The sequence below is a fragment of the Alosa pseudoharengus genome, unplaced genomic scaffold, assembly GCF_046254945.1.
Source record: "Alosa pseudoharengus isolate Yale_2024_CS ecotype anadromous, Long Island Sound unplaced genomic scaffold, YU_APseudo_1.1 YU_APseudo_1.1_scf_15, whole genome shotgun sequence".
Classification (NCBI taxonomy): domain Eukaryota; kingdom Metazoa; phylum Chordata; class Actinopteri; order Clupeiformes; family Clupeidae; genus Alosa; species Alosa pseudoharengus.
This window is the reverse complement of record NW_027468620.1, coordinates 30565985-30589041: the sequence shown is the minus strand read 5'-3', so window position 1 is coordinate 30589041 and position 23057 is coordinate 30565985. Positions and strand designations below refer to the sequence as shown.

Sequence of the window (23057 nt, the reverse complement as noted above, 5' to 3'; positions counted from 1 at the left end):
TGTAAACAGCAGGAGTTACTGAATGGTACAGTGACTTTGTCTGGAAATGTGGTCTGAAATGAAAATTTGGATAGAAACACTTTAGGTGTGTTTGGCATACATAGAAGAATGACTATATTGAAAAGAACCCCATGTCTTATTAGAATTATGGTGGAGAGGATGTGCTATTGTGGGGCTGTTTTTATTCCCAAAGGAAATCGGTCAATCTCTGCCAAGAGACTAAAAGTTGGTCATGGTTGGATCATTCATCAGATCAATGAACCAAAACAAACGTCCAGATCAAAACAAATATGGTTTACTGAACACAAAATCAAGCTTCGGACATTGCCATCTCAGTCCCCTGATCTAAACTCCATAGAAAAGAAGATTTTGTAAAGACGAATGGTCTTAAATCCTTTGCTTTGTATTCTCCAATTTTATGGGGTGTCATAGGAGAATATTACAAGCTGTTTTATTGGCAAAGGGAGAATGGCTTAAGAAGGTATTACAAACAGGGGTGCCAATAATTGTGAGCGACTTGTTTTTGTTAAAAATATTTATTTATTTCTGAGTTTTCCTTTTTCTCAAAATAAATTTGCTTCCCTTCAAGGTTGGATTTTTCCTAATTCTTTTCATTGTGAGATAACAATAAATCACCAACAGATTATTTTTTATACCTGTTTTTAGTCAACTTAACAGAGGTGCCAATAATTCTGGAGGGTACTGTATGTGACAAATAAATAACTTGACTTTAACTTGAGGAAAGGTATAAAACGCATGTGAAGATCTGACCTTGACGTGGCTGTGGATGCGGAAGTGGAAGGTCTCGTTCCACTTGGGGTTGTTGCTGTTGGGCACTGTCTGGGTGCGGTAAGAACGGGCAGAGGATGTGGGCAGCGTCAGAATCACGTAGCAGTCCGACTCCGACCCTGAAGAGAACCAATGGAAAGGGAGCCAAATGGAGTATACATTTATATCAGTTCGTCAGTATCTGTTTCTCTCTCCCTCTATCTCCCTGTTTCTCTCTCCCTCTATCTACCTGTTTCTCTTCCTCCACCTCCCTTTTTCTCTCTCCCTCTGTTTCTCTCTCTCCACCTCCCTGTTTCTCTCATTGCATTACATTACATTTGGCTGACACATTTTTAGCCAAAGCGACTAACAACATGGTAAACAGTTTAAGTTTTAAAGCAATTCTCAACAATTTTTGGACAATTTAAAAAAAATGGTAGAGTACAGTAAGAATAAGTGCATCAGTGAGTGCTGTTACGTGTCAGTTCAAGACGGCTGGTAAGTGCTAGGATCAGCAAGACTAGTTGTAAGTGGTGCTTATGAGAGGAGATCTAAAGAGCTGGGTCTTAAGAGTTTTTTGAAAATGGAGAGGGGTCCCTGCCCTTGTAGGAACTGGCAGTGTGTTCCACCAACGAGGGACAACAGATGAGAAAAGTTTGGATTGGCCGGAGCGTACCGGTGGTAGAGCTAGGCGTCGTTCGTCTGAGGAGCACAGCGGTCTAGAGGTAGCGTATGTCTGTATGAGGGCATTCAAGTAGGCGGGAGCAGAACCGGAGACTACTTTGTAGGCAAGCGTTAGAGCCTTGAATTTGATGCGGGCCACCATAGGTAGCCAGTGTAGCTGGATGAGCAGCGGAATAACATGTGCCCTTTTGGGTTGGTTGTAGACCAGGCGCGCCGCTGCATTCTGGATCATCTGAAGGTGTTTCACTGCGCAGGCTGGGAGACCTGTCAGGAGGGTGTTGCAGTAGTCGAGTCGTGAGATGACTATTGCCTGAACCAGAAGTTGGGTAGCATCTTGAGTCAAGTAAGTCCTGATTTTTCGTATGTTGTAGAGTGCGAAACGGCATGACCGGGCGCCTGAGGCAACATGATATGAGAAGGTTAGTTGGTTGTCGAGAACAACTCCTAGATTTCTTGCAGTCCTGGTAGGTGAAACAGACAGGGAGTCAAATTTGATGTTGATGTCGTGGTGTATGGTAGGTTTAGCTGGGAGAACCAGCAGTTCAGTCTTTGAGAGGTTCAGCTGGAGGTGGTGTGCCTTCATCCATGTAGCTATGTCTGAGAGGCAATCAGAGATCCGTGCTGAAACCAAGGGGTCATCAGGTGGAAAGGACAGATAGAGCTGTGTGTCGTCTGCATAGCAGTGGTATGAGAAGCCATGCGAACGGATAATCTGTCCCAAGGAGGTGGTGTAGATAGCAAAGAGAAGGGGGCCCAGCACTGAGCCCTGGGGGACCCCTGTGGTGAGATGGTGAGGTGCAGATAGCTGACCAAGCCATGATACGTTAAACGAGCGTCCTGTGATGTAGGATTCAAACCAGGGGAGAGCAGAACCGGAGATTCCCATGTTAGCGAGTATAGAGAGAAGGATGCGGTGATTAACCGTGTCAAAGGCAGCCGATAAGTCAAGCAGAATGAGTACTGATGACCGAGCGGTCGTCCTGGCTTCTTTTAAGGCTTCTGTTACAGACAGCAGAGCCGTTTCGGTAGAGTGGCCGCTTTTGAACCCAGACTGATTTGGATCCAGAAGGTTGTTCTGTGAAAGGAAGTCAGAGACCTGTTTGGAGACTGCTCGTTCAATGCCTTTGGATAGGAAAGGCAGGAGTGAGACAGGGCGGTAGTTCTCGACTTGAGCAGGGTTGAGAGAAGCTTTCTTAAGTAGCGGTGTTACCCGGGCCATTTTGAACGTTGTTGGAAATGTGCCGGAGGTTAGCGAGGCATTGATCACATGTGTGATAGCTGGTGCGATGGTCGGGCTGATGGACTGAAGTAGGCTCGTAGGTATAGGGTCCAGCGAGCATGTGGTAGGACGGCTACATGTCAGGAGTCTAGATACTTCACTCTCGGAGAGAGGCAATTTGAAGGTTGAGAAAAGTTTGAGTGTCTGTAGCGCTGTTGATTTTGTCATTGTAGAAAGCCGTCTTAGCAGCAGTGATGCTGGCTGAGAAGGAGGTCAGGAGTGTCTGGTAGTTTTTGAGGTTATCGGTTAGTTTGGATTTGTGCCATTTCCTCTCCGCGGCTCTGAGTTTGGTGCACTGCGATCGGAGGGTATCATTTAGCCATGGATGAGAGTGTTTGGATCGAGCTGGCCTTGTGGTAAGAGGGCACAGCTCGTCTAGACACGAGCTCAGTGTGGAGCAGAGCGAGTCTGTGGCCTCATTAACCTCCAGAGAGGAGAAGGTGTTGAGTGGAGGTAGACCGGAGGCAACCACAGAGGAAAAGTGCGTTAGAGACAGGTTCCGGATGTTGCGGCGGAACGTAACCATTGGCTGAAGAGGCTGTTCTGTCAGGCTGACGTTGAACTGGATGAAGAAGTGGTCAGAAAGATGGAGAGGCATCACCATGAGGGTGTCTGTGCTGCAGTTCCGAGTGAGGATCAAGTCAAGCTCTTTGCCAGCTTTGTGAGTAGGTGGGCTTTGAACCAGTTTGAGGTCAAAAGAGTGGATCAGGGCCAAAAAGTCAGCTGAGCCTCAGTGGCGCGGGAAGTGGGGGTGCGGCAGGTGCTGCAGCACCCCCTGGTGGCGAAGCTTTAAAACCTCGATGACAATAAAATGATAGTTTATGAAAATCTCTGGTTGTTGTTTCTGTTCCACGACATTTTGTATGACATGTTTGGGTTGTGAGATGAAGAAAGGGATAATTTTAATAATAAGCCTATATCGTTTTTGTATACATACTTTAATTGTATGTGTTTGTGATTGCTGTAGAAAGTAATTGGGCTATTGCACGTTCTGTATATATACGCACTAATTGCTGTATGATGCTAATGATCATTCTGTCACATCTCCAACTTTACGTTTGTTATTGCTATAGAAAGTAATTGGTCTATTGCATGTTCTGTATATTTTACGCACTGTTGTATGATGTTGATGATCATTCTGTCACATCTCCGTCTTCTTTTTCCTGCCGCTGTGCAGGCCCAGATGGGAGCCTGTCGCTTTTATTTGATGTGTTTGTGATTACGAAAGTAATTAGGCTATTGCATGTTCTGTATATTTCACACAGTAGCCTAATTGTTGTATGCTCATGATCATTCTGTTATGTGATTTAACCTGGTTTCGATGAATTGTTAGAATGAAATAAAGTCCGCTACACCTGCACCAGCTCAATGAATGCTTAATTTATTGCGAAGTTTCGGGCACTCGCCCTCTGATCAAGGGCGAGTGCCCGAAACGTCGCAATAAATTAAGCATTTGTTGGGAGCTGCTGTAGCGGACTTTTTTTCATTCTTCCATTTTTTACCTTTTTGTCCAGCACACAACTTAATACTTTGGATGTGCATGCTTTATTCCTTTTTTATTTTGATGAATTGTTAGGCATAGCCTAGGCTACTTGTGGTAGTTTTTAAAATAAACATTGTCATCTAACACCATCCTGGCGCAGCGAGCTCTTTGTTTTAACAGACAGTTTGATAATGGATATATTATCCATATTATACAATTTACATTGATTGCACTAGGCAAATAATATTTTAGTTTGTACGTACGCATTTACACAGATATTTATGTATATTATTTTTTCATCGCTGGTCTTTGGAGTTCGCTTGTTGCGATATAGGTTGTGCGAACTGTCAGCTCATCTGTTCTTCATGCAGGGGAGGGGCGAGTGTTTTTTTTATTTGTTTTAAGGAGACAGAGGTAGAGTGGTCTGCAGCCTGTGTAACATAGTATCTTTAGAATTCTATAAACTCTACGTGGACCACCCGTCCCCCCCCCCCCCGGCCGCATCCGCACCCCCTGCCGAAAATGTCTTCCTGCGCGCCTGCTGAGCCTGGGGCGTCTAAGTGGATGTTCATATCGCCGAGAACGAGAAGCGGACAGTCATGCTCAGGGATGGAGGACAGCAGAGTGTCAAGTTCATCCATAAAGTCGCCTAGTTGGCCTGGAGGGCGGTAGATGAGCAGCACGTAGAGTTTTGCTGGGGCGATCACTGTGATGAATTCGAATGAGACCTATTTGTTTGAAGGCAGTAGCGGGGTGAATTTCCATTTGTTGGAGATCAGCAGGCCCGTCCCACCTCCTCGTTCAGATGGGCGAGGGGTGTGGTAGAGGGTAAAGTTAGTGGAGAGTGCAGCCAGCGTGGCAGTGTTCTCTGGTTTGATCCAAGTCTCAGTCAGAGCAAGGAGTTCCAACGAAAGGTGGTTGGCATAGCCAGCTATGAAGTCTGTTTTGTTGACTGCGGATTGGCAGTTCCACAAGCCCATGGAGAAGGAGGTTTCTGTAGGTGAGGACCGTTTAAGTTGCTGGAGGTTAAGCAGATTTCTGCCCCTTTTGGCATGATGCCGTTTTCTGCGATGGCCGGTGATAACAGATATGGTGGAATGGCACATTTTTTGCCTTTGTCGGCGCCTGTGCTCGGTGAACTTGCACAGGTAAACTTGCTCGTCTTGACAGCGTCTGTCTTAATGAGGACGGCTGAAACGAGGGCTGACGCTTATGCTGATGCTTCAGCAACAGCCTCTATTGTTATGCTGACAGGAATCGCATGCAGCTGGCCTCGCGTCTCACTAATGATGAATCAGCGTAGACCGCCCTCTGACGTTAGCACAGCTTAGATTGTTCAAAAGGGTGTTAATTACTGTCAACTGAAAGTCCGCTCGCTCACACCGACCGAAACTCGCAGTTTCAAGTAGCCTCCTCCCTCAGCTGTTTCCAAACGCCCAGAGTCCAATTCTAATGAATTGGAGGATTGGCCAATAGTAGCCTATGTGTTCTTCCTTTCTCTCTCCCAACGCACTGCAGTTGTTGTCAACTCTCCATCTCTCTGTTTCTCCCTCCATCTCCCTGTTCTCCCTCTATCTCCCTCTTTCTCCTTCCATCTCCCTGTTTCTCTATCCCTACATCTCCTTGTTTCTCTCCCTCTGTTTCTCTCCTGTCCTGTTCTGAGACTAGACCTCTGCACATGTCTTAACTTGTCAAGGCTGTTGTCTAGTGACTGACTGACTAACTAACTAACTATTTCCATGATATTTCCATGCATGACATATTTCACATAAGTTTCATGAGTTTTCCCCCCTTTTCTTTTTACATTTTTGCAGAAACAAAAACTGCAGCCTGCTCCCTCACATGAAAATCTAAATGCTAGTCACATTATTTCAGATTGCAAAACCACATTTTGTGAGTTTTTTTACTCACAGTAGTCATATGATTGGAGAAGTGTAGCTCGCAGGACAGTCACAGAGAGTCTCCAATACGGCACAGCCTCCAGCTAAGCGGCACAGAGGAGAAAACAAACACAATTCACAAATCTTCACTTGTTCAGCTACTTTGCATGTAGCAGCACAATCCAGAGAAGTCTAGAGGTCTTCATTGGAGCTGCAAGATATTTTTATATGGTTAGAACATGTTATTCTTCAGCAACAGGCCTGTGACAACATGTTCATATGCATCTGAGGGGTATTTCAGAAAACTGATTAAGTTGAGATTTTTTTGTTATCCTGGCTGAATTTAGTTTTGACTTGGTTTCAGAAAAGAAAATGTCAAATAAGTTACCATGGGGATTTATTCTGTGCAGCTAGCCAGACCTAGTTAATTCGAAATATGTTGTCTTACTGGTTCAGACTGCTGTCTCTCCACTAGATTCCATGTACGCATACTATATACAGCTTTGGAAAAAGAAAAAGAGACCGCTGTACATTTTTTTGATGTCATTCTACAGTTGCTGAGTGACATTCGAATGAGTTGACAATCATATTCAAATTAGCACATTTTAATATGACCGTCAACTCATTTGAATGTCACTCAGCAACCTTAGGGTGACATCAGAAAAATGTGCAGTGGTCTCTTAATTGTTTTCTAGAGCTGTATACTTATTTGCCACAGATAGTCTATATAATTCAGGGGCGGAGCTACGTGGTGGCCAGGGGGGGCCACGGCCACCACTGGTCAAAGCTTGGCCACCCTGCTGGCCCCCCCAGCTCCGTTCAGTGAAAAGTAAAAAAAAAAAGATTGCTGCCGTTTTCAACGGTACTTTGAAAGGAAGTGTACCCTACGGTTCTAATCAAATCGTGAGTAGGCCTAGTGCAGCAGCAGCAGGACAATTCAAGTCATCTGTTAAAAACACTTGACAGTAGACTACTACTTACTTAACCTCAGTGACAACAGGTGAGTTGATGATGACTTTAATGTTAATAAGATGTTAGAATGTGACACGAATCATAGCAAAGTGAGCTGCGTTGGGCTGTTCTTGTTAGGTAGGCGATCAAGTATGAAAATACAAAAAATCATGAAATTAAATCAAATTGCATCATATTTAGTTCACCTGCGCACCCATACTCTCGTTTGAATTAGGCTACTCGTGAACCCGGGATCGCATAGATATGGCATATCAAAAGAAAGAAGAGGCACAGGGCTATCCATTGGTACCAAGTATATCAATCCTTCTGGGCTATAAAAACAGACAACATGACTGCAAAATAACATCATGTACAAAAACCAACGCTGCACACCCATTACTCTCGTTTGAATTAGGCCCTACTCACGAACCCGTGATCGGATAGATATGCCACGCATGTCAGATGAAAGAGGAGACACAGAGCTATCATTTGATACAAAGTACATCCTTCTGGGTTATAAAACAGACGAAGTGACATCAAAATAATAACTTCATATAGCTCGACTTACTTACCCCACGTTTTTGTGTGTTGTGGTGGCAAAGCATGTTCATAATCCAACGCTATAATGTGTTTCTCTATGGCATAGCATGTTCATAATCCGGTTTTGATATCCTAGCAAATTCCTACATGGCATCCAATTCAAGACTCACATTGCATCCCAATTTATTCAACAAAGAAACACCTTTTCCCCTTCACTTTGTTCATGGCTCATTGTTCAATGACCAGGATAAATGCTTCTAACTAAAGGTAGTGAAAAAGCCCTTAAAACAGTCTAGGGTTCTAAGGGTTAATGTCTTAATTCAGAGCCATGTTACTTACAGCCAACTGTTCAGGTTGTCTGTGAATGACCTGTGTATCAGTGTTGGCTTTACACAATTTATTGCCATTATTAAAACAGGGTATCTTAATCTTCAAAACTGTTTGTAGTAGTTTTGATTCCCAAGTGCCACCCCAATAAAAAGTCTGGACCCAGCTGGCCCCCCCTATAAAATAATCCTGGCTACGCCCCTGTATATAATGCCATGGGGTTATCATTTTAATTGTGAGAGTCTAGCTATTGTGTTATTATTGGGGGCCAAGCAGCGAAGCTGCGAGGCAACCCATAGTGATTCTACGTATTCTTATTAGGGGTCCGAGCAGCGTAGCTGCAGGAACCCTATTGTTTCTGTACCGTTCATTTTTTTGCCAAAATTCTGTAAAAGTCATACTGCAGCCTAAACCGTAACTCCAAAACTCTTGAAATTTTCAGGTATGGTTACCAGTACCCCCCTCTACCCATAACCCAAAATTTGGGGTACTGCACCCAAAGGTGGCGCTATTGAAAAAAAAAGTTAATTATGCTTATTTCTCTTTACCAGATTCACCTAGACTCAAAATTCTTTCAGAATATTAATCTCTAAACTCAGATGCATCTTTTTGGCCCTGGTCTTATGGTCTACAAATGTTTACTTTTTCCACAATTTCATGGAAAAGCCAAACATTATAAAAAGTTTCACACTCTTCAAAAATAATCGAATCTTCACCAAAATTCTCACAGACAATGTTTAGACCAAGCCTCACAAAAGTTATCGCTCAGAATTTTGATATTTTGTTCCATTTCAGAGATATATGCCAATAAAGTTAGACCACTTAGGCCTTTTTTCCTAGATCACCTATATTCCTATAAACCGTAAGTCCTAGAAACTTGACATTTTCAAGTATTGTTACCAGTACCCCCCACTACCCATAACCCAAATTTGGGGTACTGCACCCAAAGGTGGCGCTCTTGTCAAAAACGCTTATTTCTCCTTACCAGATTCACCTAGACTCAAAATTATTTCATCATATTAATCTCTACATTCAGATGCATCTTTTTCACCCTGGTCTTATGCTCTAAAAATGTTTACTTTTGCCACAATTTCAGAGAAAAGCCAAACATCATAAAAAGTTTCACAGGCTTCAAAAATTATCAAATCTTCACCAAAATTCTCACAGACAATGTTTAGACAAAGCCTCACAAAAGTTATCAAAATAATTTGGATACGTTGTTCCATTTCAGAGATATAGGCCAATAAAGTTCGACCACTCAGCCCATTTCTCCTATATCACCTATATTCCTATATGAGTAATTTTTTTTTCTTGGATAACAACCATACAAACATCATTAGGTGGATACCATTAACAGTGCACATTTTCAGATATGTACTCTTTTTTATAAAGCCCTTAATTCTATTGTCAAATGTATGCTAGGAATTTTCTTGATGTTGTGTGTTTGCCAACACACATTTTCACCATTTGAATGTGACTGCTCAATGTGTATGATTGTCAGTGGCTGAGTGGGATAATGCCTAGTGCTGGTGTTTGTTAGGTTGAGAGTTCGAATCCTGCTAGAGCTTTAGGCTCAAGATGCACATGCTATTGGTTATTGAAGATTCACACTATTGAACAGCACCTGAATGACATCAGACAATTAACATTCACACTCATTAGTTGCCAAGAATCAGAATGCCGACACACTCTATGACATATAGGGGAACTTCTTTGTTTACTATTTTTCCTTCATCATTAAGTCTATCATGTTTATATTTCATCCATTACTGTTCTTCTCTATAAATGTCTAATTGCCCCAGAATATCCAAAAGTTTTCAGGTGTACTCTTTCAGGAAAGCCCTTCATTTTATTGTCAAATGTATACTTGGAGTTTTTCTTGTGTGTTTACCAACACACATTTTCACCATTTGAATGTGACTGCTGAATGTGTATGATTGTCAGTGGCAGAGTGGGATAATGCTTAGTGCTGGTGTTTGTTAGGTTGAGAGTTCGAATCCTGCTAGAGCTTTAGGCTCAAGATGCACATGCTATTGGTTATTGAAGATTCACACTATTGAACAGCACCTGAATGACATCAGACAATTAACATTCACACTCATTAGTTGCCAAGAATCAGAATGCCGACACACTCTATGACATATAGGGGAACTTCTTTGTTTACTATTTTTCCTTCATCATTAAGTCTATCATATTTATATTTCATCCATTACTGTTCTTCTCTATAAATGTCTAATTGCCCCAGAATATCCAAAAGTTTTCAGGTGTACTCTTTCAGGAAAGCCCTTCATTTTATTGTCAAATGTATACTTGGAGTTTTTCTTGTGTGTTTACCAACACACATTTTCACCATTTGAATGTGACTGCTGCATGTGTATGATTGTCAGTGGCAGAGTGGGATAATGTCTAGTGCTGGTGTTTGTTAGGTTGAGAGTTTGAATCCTGCTAGAGCTTTAGGCTCAAGATGCACATGCTATTGGTTATTGAAGATTCACACTATTGAACAGCACCTGAATGACATTAGACAATTAACATTCACACTCATTAGTTGCCAAGAATCAGAATGCCGACACACTCTATGACATATAGGGGAACTTCTTTGTTTACTATTTTTCCTTCATCATTAAGTCTATCATATTTATATTTCATCCATTACTGTTCTTCTCTATAAATGTCTAATTGCCCCAGAATATCCAAAAGTTTTCAGGTGTATTTTTTCAGGAAAGCCCTTCATTTTATTGTCAAATATATACTTGGAGTTTTTCTTGTGTGTTTACCAACACACATTTTCACCATGTGAATGTGACTACCCAATATGTAGGATTGTCAGTGGCTCAGTGGGATAATGCCAAGTGCTGGTGTTTGTTAGGTTGAGAGTTCGAAGCCTCGGTAGTGCTTTAGGCTCTAGCTCGAATACTATTGGTTATTGAAGATTCACACCATTGAACAGCACCTGAATGACATCAGGCAATCAACATTCACACTCATCAGTTGCCAAGAATCTGAATGCCGAGACACTCTATGACATTCAGGGGAACTTCTTTGTTTACTATTTTTCCTTCATCATTAAGTCTATCATATTTATATTTAATCTATTAGTGTTCATCTCTACAAATGTCTAATCGCCCCTCCATGCTTGGAGTTTTTCTTGTGTGTTTACCAATACACATTTTCACCATGTGAATGTGACTGGCTAACATGTAGGATTGACAGTGGCTCAGTGGGATAATGCCTTGTACTGGTGATCCTTAGATTGAGAGTTCAAATCCCACTTGAAGCATTAGTGAGTTGTGGATGTTAGCATACTACAATAGAATGCTGTTGGGTTGTGGAGGATAACACACTATAACATTACAGCTACTTGTCAATATGGACTTGTAGTGCAAGGCAAGTATTACTGTATAATTATAAGCTGTAGCCTATAATTATTTGTTATTCTTATAATATTTGTCATTTCTTATACATATTTAGTCGGCTCTTCCACTTGACACAACAACTCTATATCGGTTAAGGATGTCACGCATGAAACAATGCTGCAGAAACATGAAAATACGACTACGTCTTTTGATTAATCTGTAGGCTACCTTTTTAAAATGTCATGCATTTCTAGTTTCTGTCTGTCTCTCTGCACTTGGGCTGACAACCCTGTGAATGCATAGCTAGTCTAATAATTAATTCAACAGACATGTATTTATCACCCAGTGCATACTGAAAAATGACAAAATGTTTCCTGTAGGCCTGTTTCTATGGCATTAGATCCATTTATTTGTCCATATTTAATGAATTCTTTATATAAACGTCTAAAGTACATGAGCATTCTCTTGAGGTATTTTCCAACAACAGCAGTGTAGCTTGGACATGGCTGGCAGCTGACATAGGAACCAGTGCACTTTCATAAGGTCACCTTTAATCACACTATGCCATCAGTGTCTCTCATGTTGTTTCCTAACCAGCATTACACAATATGTTTTTGCCACATCTGAAACCAGTTGGAGCAGTTTCATTTCTCTGAAGGCGCCAGAGTGGCCAAGTATCTTGATTTCTGCAGTATTGCATGCGTGAAGTTATTATGAAGCTATCTGAACAATGAATTTGACAATATGAAAAGAAAAACAAAAACTTCAGGGGCAAAATCTCCTCTGTAGATCTCTGGAAATCTCCTGAAATCTGGAATATCCGCATTCATTGTTGTTTAGTCTTTCCTTCTTCAGATCAGAACATTTGATTGAATTGTGTGAATTGAACTGTACTTGCACTGAATTGTTTTGTTCCACTCCTCACCCCCTCCCTCTTCCTCATACCTCTTCAGGTGGACGATCTGAATTACACAGAATTGTGTTTTTTTTACAGTCTGCATGTGGGTGTGCAGCAAAGAATGAGCTGAAAGCATAGATAGATAGATACTTTATTGATCCCCATGGGGAAATTCAAGAAATTCAATAGACTAATAGAGGCGATTAAAAAAAGGTTTAATGTACAATCTTCTTCCTCTGCACCAGTGGAGATATCCATAATCTATCACCACAGGTTATCCATGAATAAATCTGCCTATTAAGTGTGCTTGCAAGCACACTTATTGTTCTTCTTAAGTTTTATCAAGTGTGCTTGCAAAGCAGCACACTTATTGTTCTTCTTAAGTTTTCTTATTAAGTGTGCTTGCAAAGCAGCACACTTATTGTTCTTCTTAAGTTTTCTTATTAGGGGTCCGAGCAGCGTAGCTGCAGGAACCCTATTGTTTCTGTACCGTTCATTTTTTTGCCAAAATTCTGTAAAAGTCATACTGCAGCCTAAACCGTAACTCCAAAACTCTTGAAATTTTCAGGTATGGTTACCAGTACCCCCCTCTACCCATAACCCAAAATTTGGGGTACTGCACCCAAAGGTGGCGCTATTGAAAAAAAAAGTTAATTATGCTTATTTCTCCTTACCAGATTCACCTAGACTCAAAATTCTTTCAGAATATTAATCTCTAAACTCAGATGCATCTTTTTGGCCCTGGTCTTATGGTCTACAAATGTTTACTTTTTCCACAATTTCATGGAAAAGCCAAACATTATAAAAAGTTTCACACTCTTCAAAAATAATCGAATCTTCACCAAAATTCTCACAGACAATGTTTAGACCAAGCCTCACAAAAGTTATCGCTCAGAATTTTGATATTTTGTTCCATTTCAGAGATATATGCCAATAAAGTTAGACCACTTAGGCCTTTTTTCCTAGATCACCTATATTCCTATAAACCGTAAGTCCTAGAAACTTGACATTTTCAAGTATTGTTACCAGTACCCCCCACTACCCATAACCCAAATTTGGGGTACTGCACCCAAAGGTGGCGCTCTTGTCAAAAACGCTTATTTCTCCTTACCAGATTCACCTAGACTCAAAATTCTTTCATCATATTAATCTCTACATTCAGATGCATCTTTTTCACCCTGGTCTTATGCTCTAAAAATGTTTACTTTTGCCACAATTTCAGAGAAAATCCAAACATCATAAAAAGTTTCACACTCTTCAAAAATAATCGAATCTTCACCAAAAGTCTCACAGACAATGTTTAGACAAAGCCTCACAAAAGTTATCGCTCAGAATTTTGATATTTTGTTCCATTTCAGAGATATATGCCAATAAAGTTAGACCACTTAGGCCTTTTTTCCTAGATCACCTATATTCCTATAAACCGTAAGTCCTAGAAACTTGACATTTTCAAGTATTGTTACCAGTACCCCCCACTACCCATAACCCAAATTTGGGGTACTGCACCCAAAGGTGGCGCTCTTGTCAAAAACGCTTATTTCTCCTTACCAGATTCACCTAGACTCAAAATTCTTTCATCATATTAATCTCTACATTCAGATGCATCTTTTTCACCCTGGTCTTATGCTCTAAAAATGTTTACTTTTGCCACAATTTCAGAGAAAATCCAAACATCATAAAAAGTTTCACACTCTTCAAAAATAATCGAATCTTCACCAAAATTCTCACAGACAATGTTTAGACAAAGCCTCACAAAAGTTATCAAAAGAATTTGGATACGTTGTTCCATTTCAGAGATATAGGCCAATAAAGTTCGACCACTCAGCCCATTTCTCCTATATCACCTATATTCCTATATGAGTAATTTTTTTTTCTTGGATAACAACCATACAACCATCATTAGGTGGATACCATTAACAGTGCACATTTTCAGATATGTACTCTTTTTTATAAAGCCCTTAATTCTATTGTCAAATGTATGCTAGGAATTTTCTTGATGTTGTGTGTTTGCCAACACACATTTTCACCATTTGAATGTGACTGCTCAATGTGTATGATTGTCAGTGGCTGAGTGGGATAATGCCTAGTGCTGGTGTTTGTTAGGTTGAGAGTTCGAATCCTGCTAGAGCTTTAGGCTCAAGATGCACATGCTATTGGTTATTGAAGATTCACACTATTGAACAGCACCTGAATGACATCAGACAATTAACATTCACACTCATTAGTTGCCAAGAATCAGAATGCCGACACACTCTATGACATATAGGGGAACTTCTTTGTTTACTATTTTTCCTTCATCATTAAGTCTATCATATTTATATTTCATCCATTACTGTTCTTCTCTATAAATGTCTAATTGCCCCAGAATATCCAAAAGTTTTCAGGTGTACTCTTTCAGGAAAGCCCTTCATTTTATTGTCAAATGTATACTTGGAGTTTTTCTTGTGTGTTTACTAACACATATTTTCACCATTTGAATGTGACTGCTGAATGTGTATGATTGTCAGTGGCAGAGTGGGATAATGCCTAGTGCTGCTGTTTGTTAGGTTGAGAGTTCGAATCCTGCTAGAGCTTTAGGCTCAAGATGCACATGCTATTGGTTATTGAAGATTCACACTATTGAACAGCACCTGAATGACATCAGGCAATCAACATTCACACTCATTAGTTGCCAAGAATCAGAATGCTGACACACTCGAAGACATATAGGGGAACTTCTTTTTTACTTTTTTTCCTTCATCATTAAGTCTATCATTTATATTTCATCCATTACTGTTCTTCTCTACAAATGTCTAATTGTCCCAGAATTTCCAAACGTTTTCAGGTGTTCTCTTTCAGGAAAGCCCTTCATTTTATTGTCAAATGTGTACTTGGAGTTTTTCTTGTGTGTTTACCAATACACATTTTCACCATGTGAATGTGACTGGCAAAGATGTAGGATTGACAGTGGCTTAGTGGGATAATGCCTTGTACTGGTCATCCTTATGTTGAGAGTTCAAATCCCACCTGAAGCATTAGTGTTAAAATACTGTTGGGTTGTGGAGGTTAGCATACTAGAATAGAATGCTGTTGGGTTGTGGAGGTTAGCACACTATAACATTACAGCATTACAGCTACTTGTCAATATGGACTTGTAGTGCAAGGCAAGTATAACTGTATAATTATACGCTGTTTATCTTATTGACTCCGACACAGAACCCACCACCACAAATACAATTCAATTCTGTGGGAAACACTGCCTTCCATTATCAAACCCTTCATCTTATCCACAACAAATAAATAGTCCTGTAGAATCAAGTATTGTTAGAATACTGTTGGGTTGTGGAGGTTAGCACACTATAATGTTACAGCACAGGGTAATCCTAATTTTATGCATCAAATTTATTCCAATCCAACTCAAAAATTTTGAACGACACAAAGTGAAGGTTTTATCCAGATCAAAACCAAGAATAGATTATGTGATCTAATCCAATTTCAGGATCCTTGTTTCCCTTTGAACAACCCATTTTCAAGATTTGATCCAATCCGATAGCTGAAATCCGATAACCGAAATCCGATCACGTTTCTTTTGAACAATTGTGCCCAAACAATCAAAGCATATGTAAAACTAAAAAGCTATGCTATCATGTTCGTTTTGCTCGGACCCCGTAAATCACCGCTTGCGGTTATATTTGGGGGCCAAGCAGCGAAGCTGCGCGGCAACCCTTAGTGATTCTACCTTTTCTTATTGGGGGCCAAGCAGCGAAGCTGCGCGGCAACCCATAGTGATTCTACGTATTCTTATTATTATTATTATTATTATAACGAAACGCTAATTTGCCATTAAACCATACAGTAAAAAGTTGGGATATTCGGCACATTGATTCGGTTCAGTCATATCTTTAATTTATCAAAGTTTCAAGTCTGCATTTTGAGTGCTCTAGCGCCACCAACATTTCAAATTTTTTATTACATCTATGCACATAACGTTTGAACGGTACACCACATTTTGAACATTAAGGTATATTTGGAATCCTTGGATGAGACCGAACTCAACGCAGATGTCAATTTATGAGGTAAACGTAATTGATCAGGCTGCCATATTGGATTTAATCAAAAACACCTAAAAGGCATCAAAGTTGGCAAAGTTTGTCCGATTTTCACGAAACTTGACGCAGATGATCTTCAGACCATGACTCATAAATGCATTGCTTTTTGGAGCCATATTCAAAACCCGTCGCCCGTGGTGACCAATCAAGTTTGGCGGCGAAGCCGCCAAACAGGAAGTGAAGTAATCTCAGCAAGGCTTTCGCGTATCAACACCAAACTCAGTACAGGGTCTCAGTACCCAATTAGGAGGAGGCTCAATAAATTTGATGACTTTTGACCTATAGGTGGCGCTATAATTAGCAAAATTACGTTTTAGCCTGTAACGGGTCATGTGTTTGGAATTAAAGCATATTAGTGATATCTGTTAATACCTTGAGAGGTCCTTAGGCCGACACATGCCAACATCTGACGTCAACTTAATTGATCCGACCGCCATATTGGATTTCAACAAAAACACTTAAAAGGCATCAAAGGTCATAAAGTTTGTCCGATTTTCACGAAACTTGACGCAGATGATCGTCACACCATGACTCATAAACGCATTGCTTTTTGGAGACATATTCCAAACCGGTTGCCTGTGATGACCAATCAAGTTTGGCGGCGAAGCCGCCAAACAGGAAGTGAAGTGATATCTCAGCAATGCTTTCACGTATCAAAACCAAACTAGGTATATGGGCTCAGGACCCAATCAGGAGGACACTCAAGAAATGTGGTAAATTTTGACCACTATGTGGCGCTATAATCACAGGAATTGGGCTCATATTTCAGCAATGCTTTCACGTATTGAAACCAAACTTGGCTCATTGACTCGGGACCACATCCTGAGGACATACAATAATTTTAGCAACGTTTGACCACTAGGGGTGCTATAATTTGCAACACTTTCTCGTATCGACACCAAACTTGGTACCTGGACTCGGGACCACATCCTGAATAAGGACAATACATTTAGTGACCTTTGACCACTAGGGGCGCTATAATTAGAAAAACTTTATCGTATCGACACCAAACTTGGTACATGGACTCGGGAACACATCCTGAAGAGGCACAATATATTTAGTGAGCTTTGACCACTAGGGGTGCTAAAATTATCAACACTTTCTTGTATCGACACCAAACTTGGTATGTGGACTTGTGACTACAACCTGACTACGCACAATAAATTTGGTGATGTTTGAGGTATGCATATGTGTGGGGGGTTATTGGGGTGTGTGGGGGAAGAAGTTTATCTGTGTATATGTGTGTGTGTGGGACAGGGGGGGGTTAATTGGGTGTGTGTATAATGTAGCAACATTGGGTTGCCAGTGCAACTCCTGCTCAACTGCTTGGCCCCCACATTGCTGCTTGCAGCTATATTTGGGGGCCAAGCAGCGAAGCTGCGAGGCAACCCATAGTGATTCTACGTATTCTTATTATTATTATTATAACGAAACGCTAATTTGCCATTAAACCATACAGTAAAAAGTTGGGATATTCGGCACATTGATTCGGTTCAGTCATATCTTTAATTTATCAAAGTTTCAAGTCTGCACTTTGAGTGCTCTAGCGCCACCAACATTTCAAATTTTTTATTACATCTATGCACATAACGTTTGAATGGTACACCACATTTTGAACATTAAGGTATATTTGGAATCCTTGGATGAGACCGAACTCAACGCAGATGTCAATTTATGGGGTAAACGTAATTGATCAGGCTGCCATATTGGATTTAATCAAAAACACCTAAAAGGCATCAAAGTTCGCAAAGTTTGTCCGATTTTCACGAAACTTGACGCAGATGATCTTCAGACTATGACTCACAAATGTTATTGCTTTTCGGAGCCATATTCAAAACCCATCGCCCGTCGTGACCAATCAAGTTTGGCGGCGAAGCCGCCAAACAGGAATTGAAGTGATCTCAGCAAGGCTTTCGCGTATCAACACCAAACTCAGTACAGGGTCTCAGGACCCAATTAGGAGGAGGCTCAATAAATTTGGTGACTTTTGACCTATAGGTGGCGCTATAATTACCAAAATTACGTTTTAGCCTGTAACGGGTCATGTGTTTGGAATTAAAGCATATTAGTGATATCTGTTAATACCTTGAGAGGTCCTTAGGCCGCCACATGCCAACATGTGACGTCAACATAAATGATCCAACCGCCATATTGGATGTCATCAAAAACACTTAAAAGGCATCAAAGGTCACAAAGTTTCTCCGATTTTCACGAAACTTGACGCAGATGATCGTCAGACCATGTCTCATAAATGCATTGCTTTCTGGAACCATATTCAAAACCTGTTGCCCGTGACAACCAATCAAGTTTGGCGGCGAAGCCGCCAAACAGGAAGTGAAGTGATATCTCAGCAATGCTTTCACATATCAAAACCAAACTAGGTATATAGGTTCAGGACTCAATCAGGAGGACACTCAAGAAATGTGGTAAATTTTGACCACTATGTGGCGCTATAATCACAGGAAGTGGGCTCATATTTCTGCAATGCTTTCACGTATCGAAACCAAACTTGGCTCATTGACTCGGGACCACATCCTGAGGACATACAATAATTTTAGCGACCTTTGACCACTAGGGGTGCTATAATTTGCAACACTTTCTCGTATCAACACCAAACTTGGTATATGGACTCGTGACTACAACCTGAGGACGCACAATAAATGTGGTGACTTTTGACCACTAGGGGTGCTATAATTATCAACACTTTCTCGTATCGACACCAAACTTGGTATGTGGACTCGTGACTACAACCTGACTATGCACAATACATTTGGTGATGTTTGAGGTATGCATATGTATGGGGGGTTATTGGGGTGTGTGGGAGAGGAAGTTTATCTTTGTATATGTGTGTGTGTGGGACGGGTGGTTAATTGGGTGTGTGTATAATGTAGCAACATTGGGTTGCCATGACAACTCCTGCTCAACTGCTTGGCCCCCACATTGCTGCTTGCAGCTATATTTAGGGGTCCGAGCAGCGTAGCTGCAGGAACCCTATTGTTTCTGTACCGTTCATTTTTTGGCCAAAATTCTGTAAAAATCATACTGCAGCCTAAACCGTAACTCCAAAACTCTTGAAATTTTCAGGTATGGTTACCAGTACCCCCCTCTACCCATAACCCAAAATTTGGGGTACTGCACCCAAAGGTGGCGCTATTGAAAAAAAAAGTTAATTATGCTTATTTCTCCTTACCAGATTCACCTAGACTCAAAATTCTTTCAGAATATTAATCTCTAAACTCAGATGCATCTTTTTGGCCCTGGTCTTATGGTCTACAAATGTTTACTTTTTCCACAATTTCATGGAAAAGCCAAACATTATAAAAAGTTTCACACTCTTCAAAAATAATCGAATCTTCACCAAAATTCTCACAGACAATGTTTAGACCAAGCCTCACAAAAGTTATCGCTCAGAATTTTGATATTTTGTTCCATTTCAGAGATATAGGCCAATAAAGTTAGACCACTTAGGCCTTTTTTCCTAGATCACCTATATTCCTATAAACCGTAAGTCCTAGAAACTTGACATTTTCAAGTATTGTTACCAGTACCCCCCACTACCCATAACCCAAATTTGGGGTACTGCACCCAAAGGTGGCGCTCTTGTCAAAAACGCTTATTTCTCCTTACCAGATTCACCTAGACTCAAAATTCTTTCATCATATTAATCTCTACATTCAGATGCATCTTTTTCACCCTGGTCTTATGCTCTAAAAATGTTTACTTTTGCCACAATTTCAGAGAAAAGCCAAACATCATAAAAAGTTTCACAGGCTTCAAAAATTATCAAATCTTCACCAAAATTCTCACAGACAATGTTTAGACAAAGCCTCACAAAAGTTATCAAAAGAATTTGGATACGTTGTTCCATTTCAGAGATATAGGCCAATAAAGTTCGACCACTCAGCCCATTTCTCCTATATCACCTATATTCCTATATGAGTATTTTTTTTTTCTTGGATAACAACCATACAACCATCATTAGGTGGATACCATTAACAGTGCACATTTTCAGATATGTACTCTTTTTTATAAAGCCCTTAATTCTATTGTCAAATGTATGCTAGGAATTTTCTTGATGTTGTGTGTTTGCCAACACACATTTTCACCATTTGAATGTGACTGCTCAATGTGTATGATTGTCAGTGGCTGAGTGGGATAATGCCTAGTGCTGGTGTTTGTTAGGTTGAGAGTTCGAATCCTGCTAGAGCTTTAGGCTCAAGATGCACATGCTATTGGTTATTGAAGATTCACACTATTGAACAGCACCTGAATGACATCAGACAATTAACATTCACACTAATAGACCTCTGAAGTTCGCCTACAAAAAAGATCCAAAACGGCCATCTTTGCCCATATAAGGAGATCCGGTTGTTAATTGAAGCTAACTATCTATGGCAAATTGCATTGCAAGTTAGCTCTGGAGTAGCAAAAATCTAAGTGAGCCGCCTTTACTTACCGGAGATAACAGTATCCACTCGAAGGCAGAGGACAAAAGTATGTTCAGGAAAACGTATGCATTTCAGACTTTTTCATCCCCACGAGACTTAACAGGTGCGATTATTCAAAATCCCCATGTTATTTTCCCATAGGAAAAAATCGCCAGATACCGGATGTCAAAGATGGCAGCTTTTTTGTAGGCGAACTTCAGAGGTCTATTAGTTGCCAAGAATCAGAATGCCGACACACTCTATGACATATAGGGGAACTTCTTTGTTTACTATTTTTCCTTCATCATTAAGTCTATCATATTTATATTTCATCCATTACTGTTCTTCTCTATAAATGTCTAATTGCCCCAGAATATCCAAAAGTTTTCAGGTGTACTCTTTCAGGAAAGCCCTTCATTTTATTGTCAAATGTGTACTTGGAGTTTTTCTTGTGTGTTTACCAACACACATTTTCACCATTTGAATGTGACTGCTGAATGTGTATGATTGTCAGTGGCAGAGTGGGATAATGCCTAGTGCTGGTGTTTGTTAGGTTGAGAGTTCGAATCCTGCTAGAGCTTTAGGCTCAAGATGCACATGCTATTGGTTATTGAAGATTCACACTATTGAACAGCACCTGAATGACATCAGACAATTAACATTCACACTCATTAGTTGCCAAGAATCAGAATGCCGACACACTCTATGACATATAGGGGAACTTCTTTGTTTACTATTTTTCCTTCATCATTAAGTCTATCATTTATATTTCATCCATTACTGTTCTTCTCTATAAATGTCTATTTGCCCCAGAATATCCAAAAGTTTTCAGGTGTATTTTTTCAGGAAAGCCCTTCATTTTATTGTCAAATATATACTTGGAGTTTTTCTTGTGTGTTTACCAACACACATTTTCACCATGTGAATGTGACTACCCAATATGTAGGTTTGTCAGTGGCTCAGTGGGATAATGCCTAGTGCTGGTGTTTGTTAGGTTGAGGGTTCGAATCCCCGGTAGTGCTTTAGGCTCTAGCTCGAATACTATTGGTTATTGAAGATTCACACCATTGAACAGCACCTGAATGACATCAGGCAATCAACATTCACACTCATCAGTTGCCAAGAATCAGAATGCCGAGACACTCTATGACATTCAGGGGAACTTCTTTGTTTACTATTTTTCCTTCATCATTAAGTCTATCATATTTATATTTAATCTATTAGTGTTCATCTCTACAAATGTCTAATCGCCCCTCCATGCTTGGAGTTTTTCTTGTGTGTTTACCAATACACATTTTCACCATGTGAATGTGACTGGCCAACATGTAGGATTGACAGTGGCTCAGTGGGATAATGCCTTGTACTGGTGATCCTTAGGTTGAGAGTTCAAATCCCACTTGAAGCATTAGTGGGTTGTGGATGTTAGCATACTACAATAGAATGCTGTTGGGTTGTGGAGGATAACACACTATAACATTACAGCTACTTGTCAATATGGGCTTGTAGTGCAAGGCAAGTATTACTGTATAATTATAAGCTGTAGCCTATAATTATTTGTTATTCTTATAATATTTGTCATTTCTTATACATATTTAGTCGGCTCTTCCACTTGACAGAACAACTCTATATCGGTTAAGGATGTCACGCATGAAACAATGCTGCAGAAACATGAAAATACGACTTTGAGTTTAGTAGGCTATAATTTTCAGTTCCTGTTTATCTATTGCACAATGGGTAATAATTTAAAGGAATCATGTTTGCAGTCTTGTAAATAGTGACCCTGCAAGATCCCTAGTCATTGCAAAATCATAGTCTGTGACTTAAAACTCTACTACTTGTCTTTAGATGTGAGAGGGTCTGAGACTGTAGTCTTTCAAAAATCTTTTCCAAATCTTTGCAAATCTTTCCAAAGTTTACCCGCTGGGAAACCCTGTAGCTCCGGAGCAGGGGCTCAGACCAGGATAAATTGTTTGCTCGCCCTCAGTTCGCTCTTTTGTTCATCTCAACCCAGCACTCCAGTGTGTCCTGCTCTGTGTGCGTCTTTGAGTTAACGTAAGTCATCATTTTAATCACCCTCACTATGACTTTTGTGATGTTTATCAGTTTGTAGAGTAGCTCTGCCATCATGTGTAAAGTTAAGGTCTTTGTTTGTTGGTTTGGTGTGTTGGAGTCCCATGTGAGAGATGATTAGGTGATGTTGGTTGACTTGGGATGTCAAGTATTGTTTAGTTGTACCTTATATAGCCTTATGATTTCAGTTTATTGTTCAAATGTCAATTGGTTTGTTTGTGAGTTGGGATCTGTACTGATTTACCCCATTTCACTGATTACTCCATTTTCTGTTTGTTTCCTCTTTGATGCAGCACACATACAAAT

At 40.4% G+C, this 23057-nt stretch overlaps 1 protein-coding gene across 2 annotated transcripts in view; it reads right to left on the bottom strand.

Annotated features, from left to right (window-relative positions):
* Positions 1-23057, bottom strand: part of LOC143124584 (cytosolic phospholipase A2 zeta-like) — an 87619-nt gene that overhangs the window by 32263 nt on the left and 32299 nt on the right. For both annotated transcript variants that reach the window (XM_076286226.1, XM_076286227.1), the window contains exons 2-3: positions 6126-6198; positions 772-908 (exon numbers count right to left, since the gene is read on the bottom strand). In XM_076286226.1, coding sequence (XP_076142341.1) covers positions 772-908; positions 6126-6198 — 210 coding nt within the window. The remainder of the gene's footprint in view (positions 1-771; positions 909-6125; positions 6199-23057) is intronic.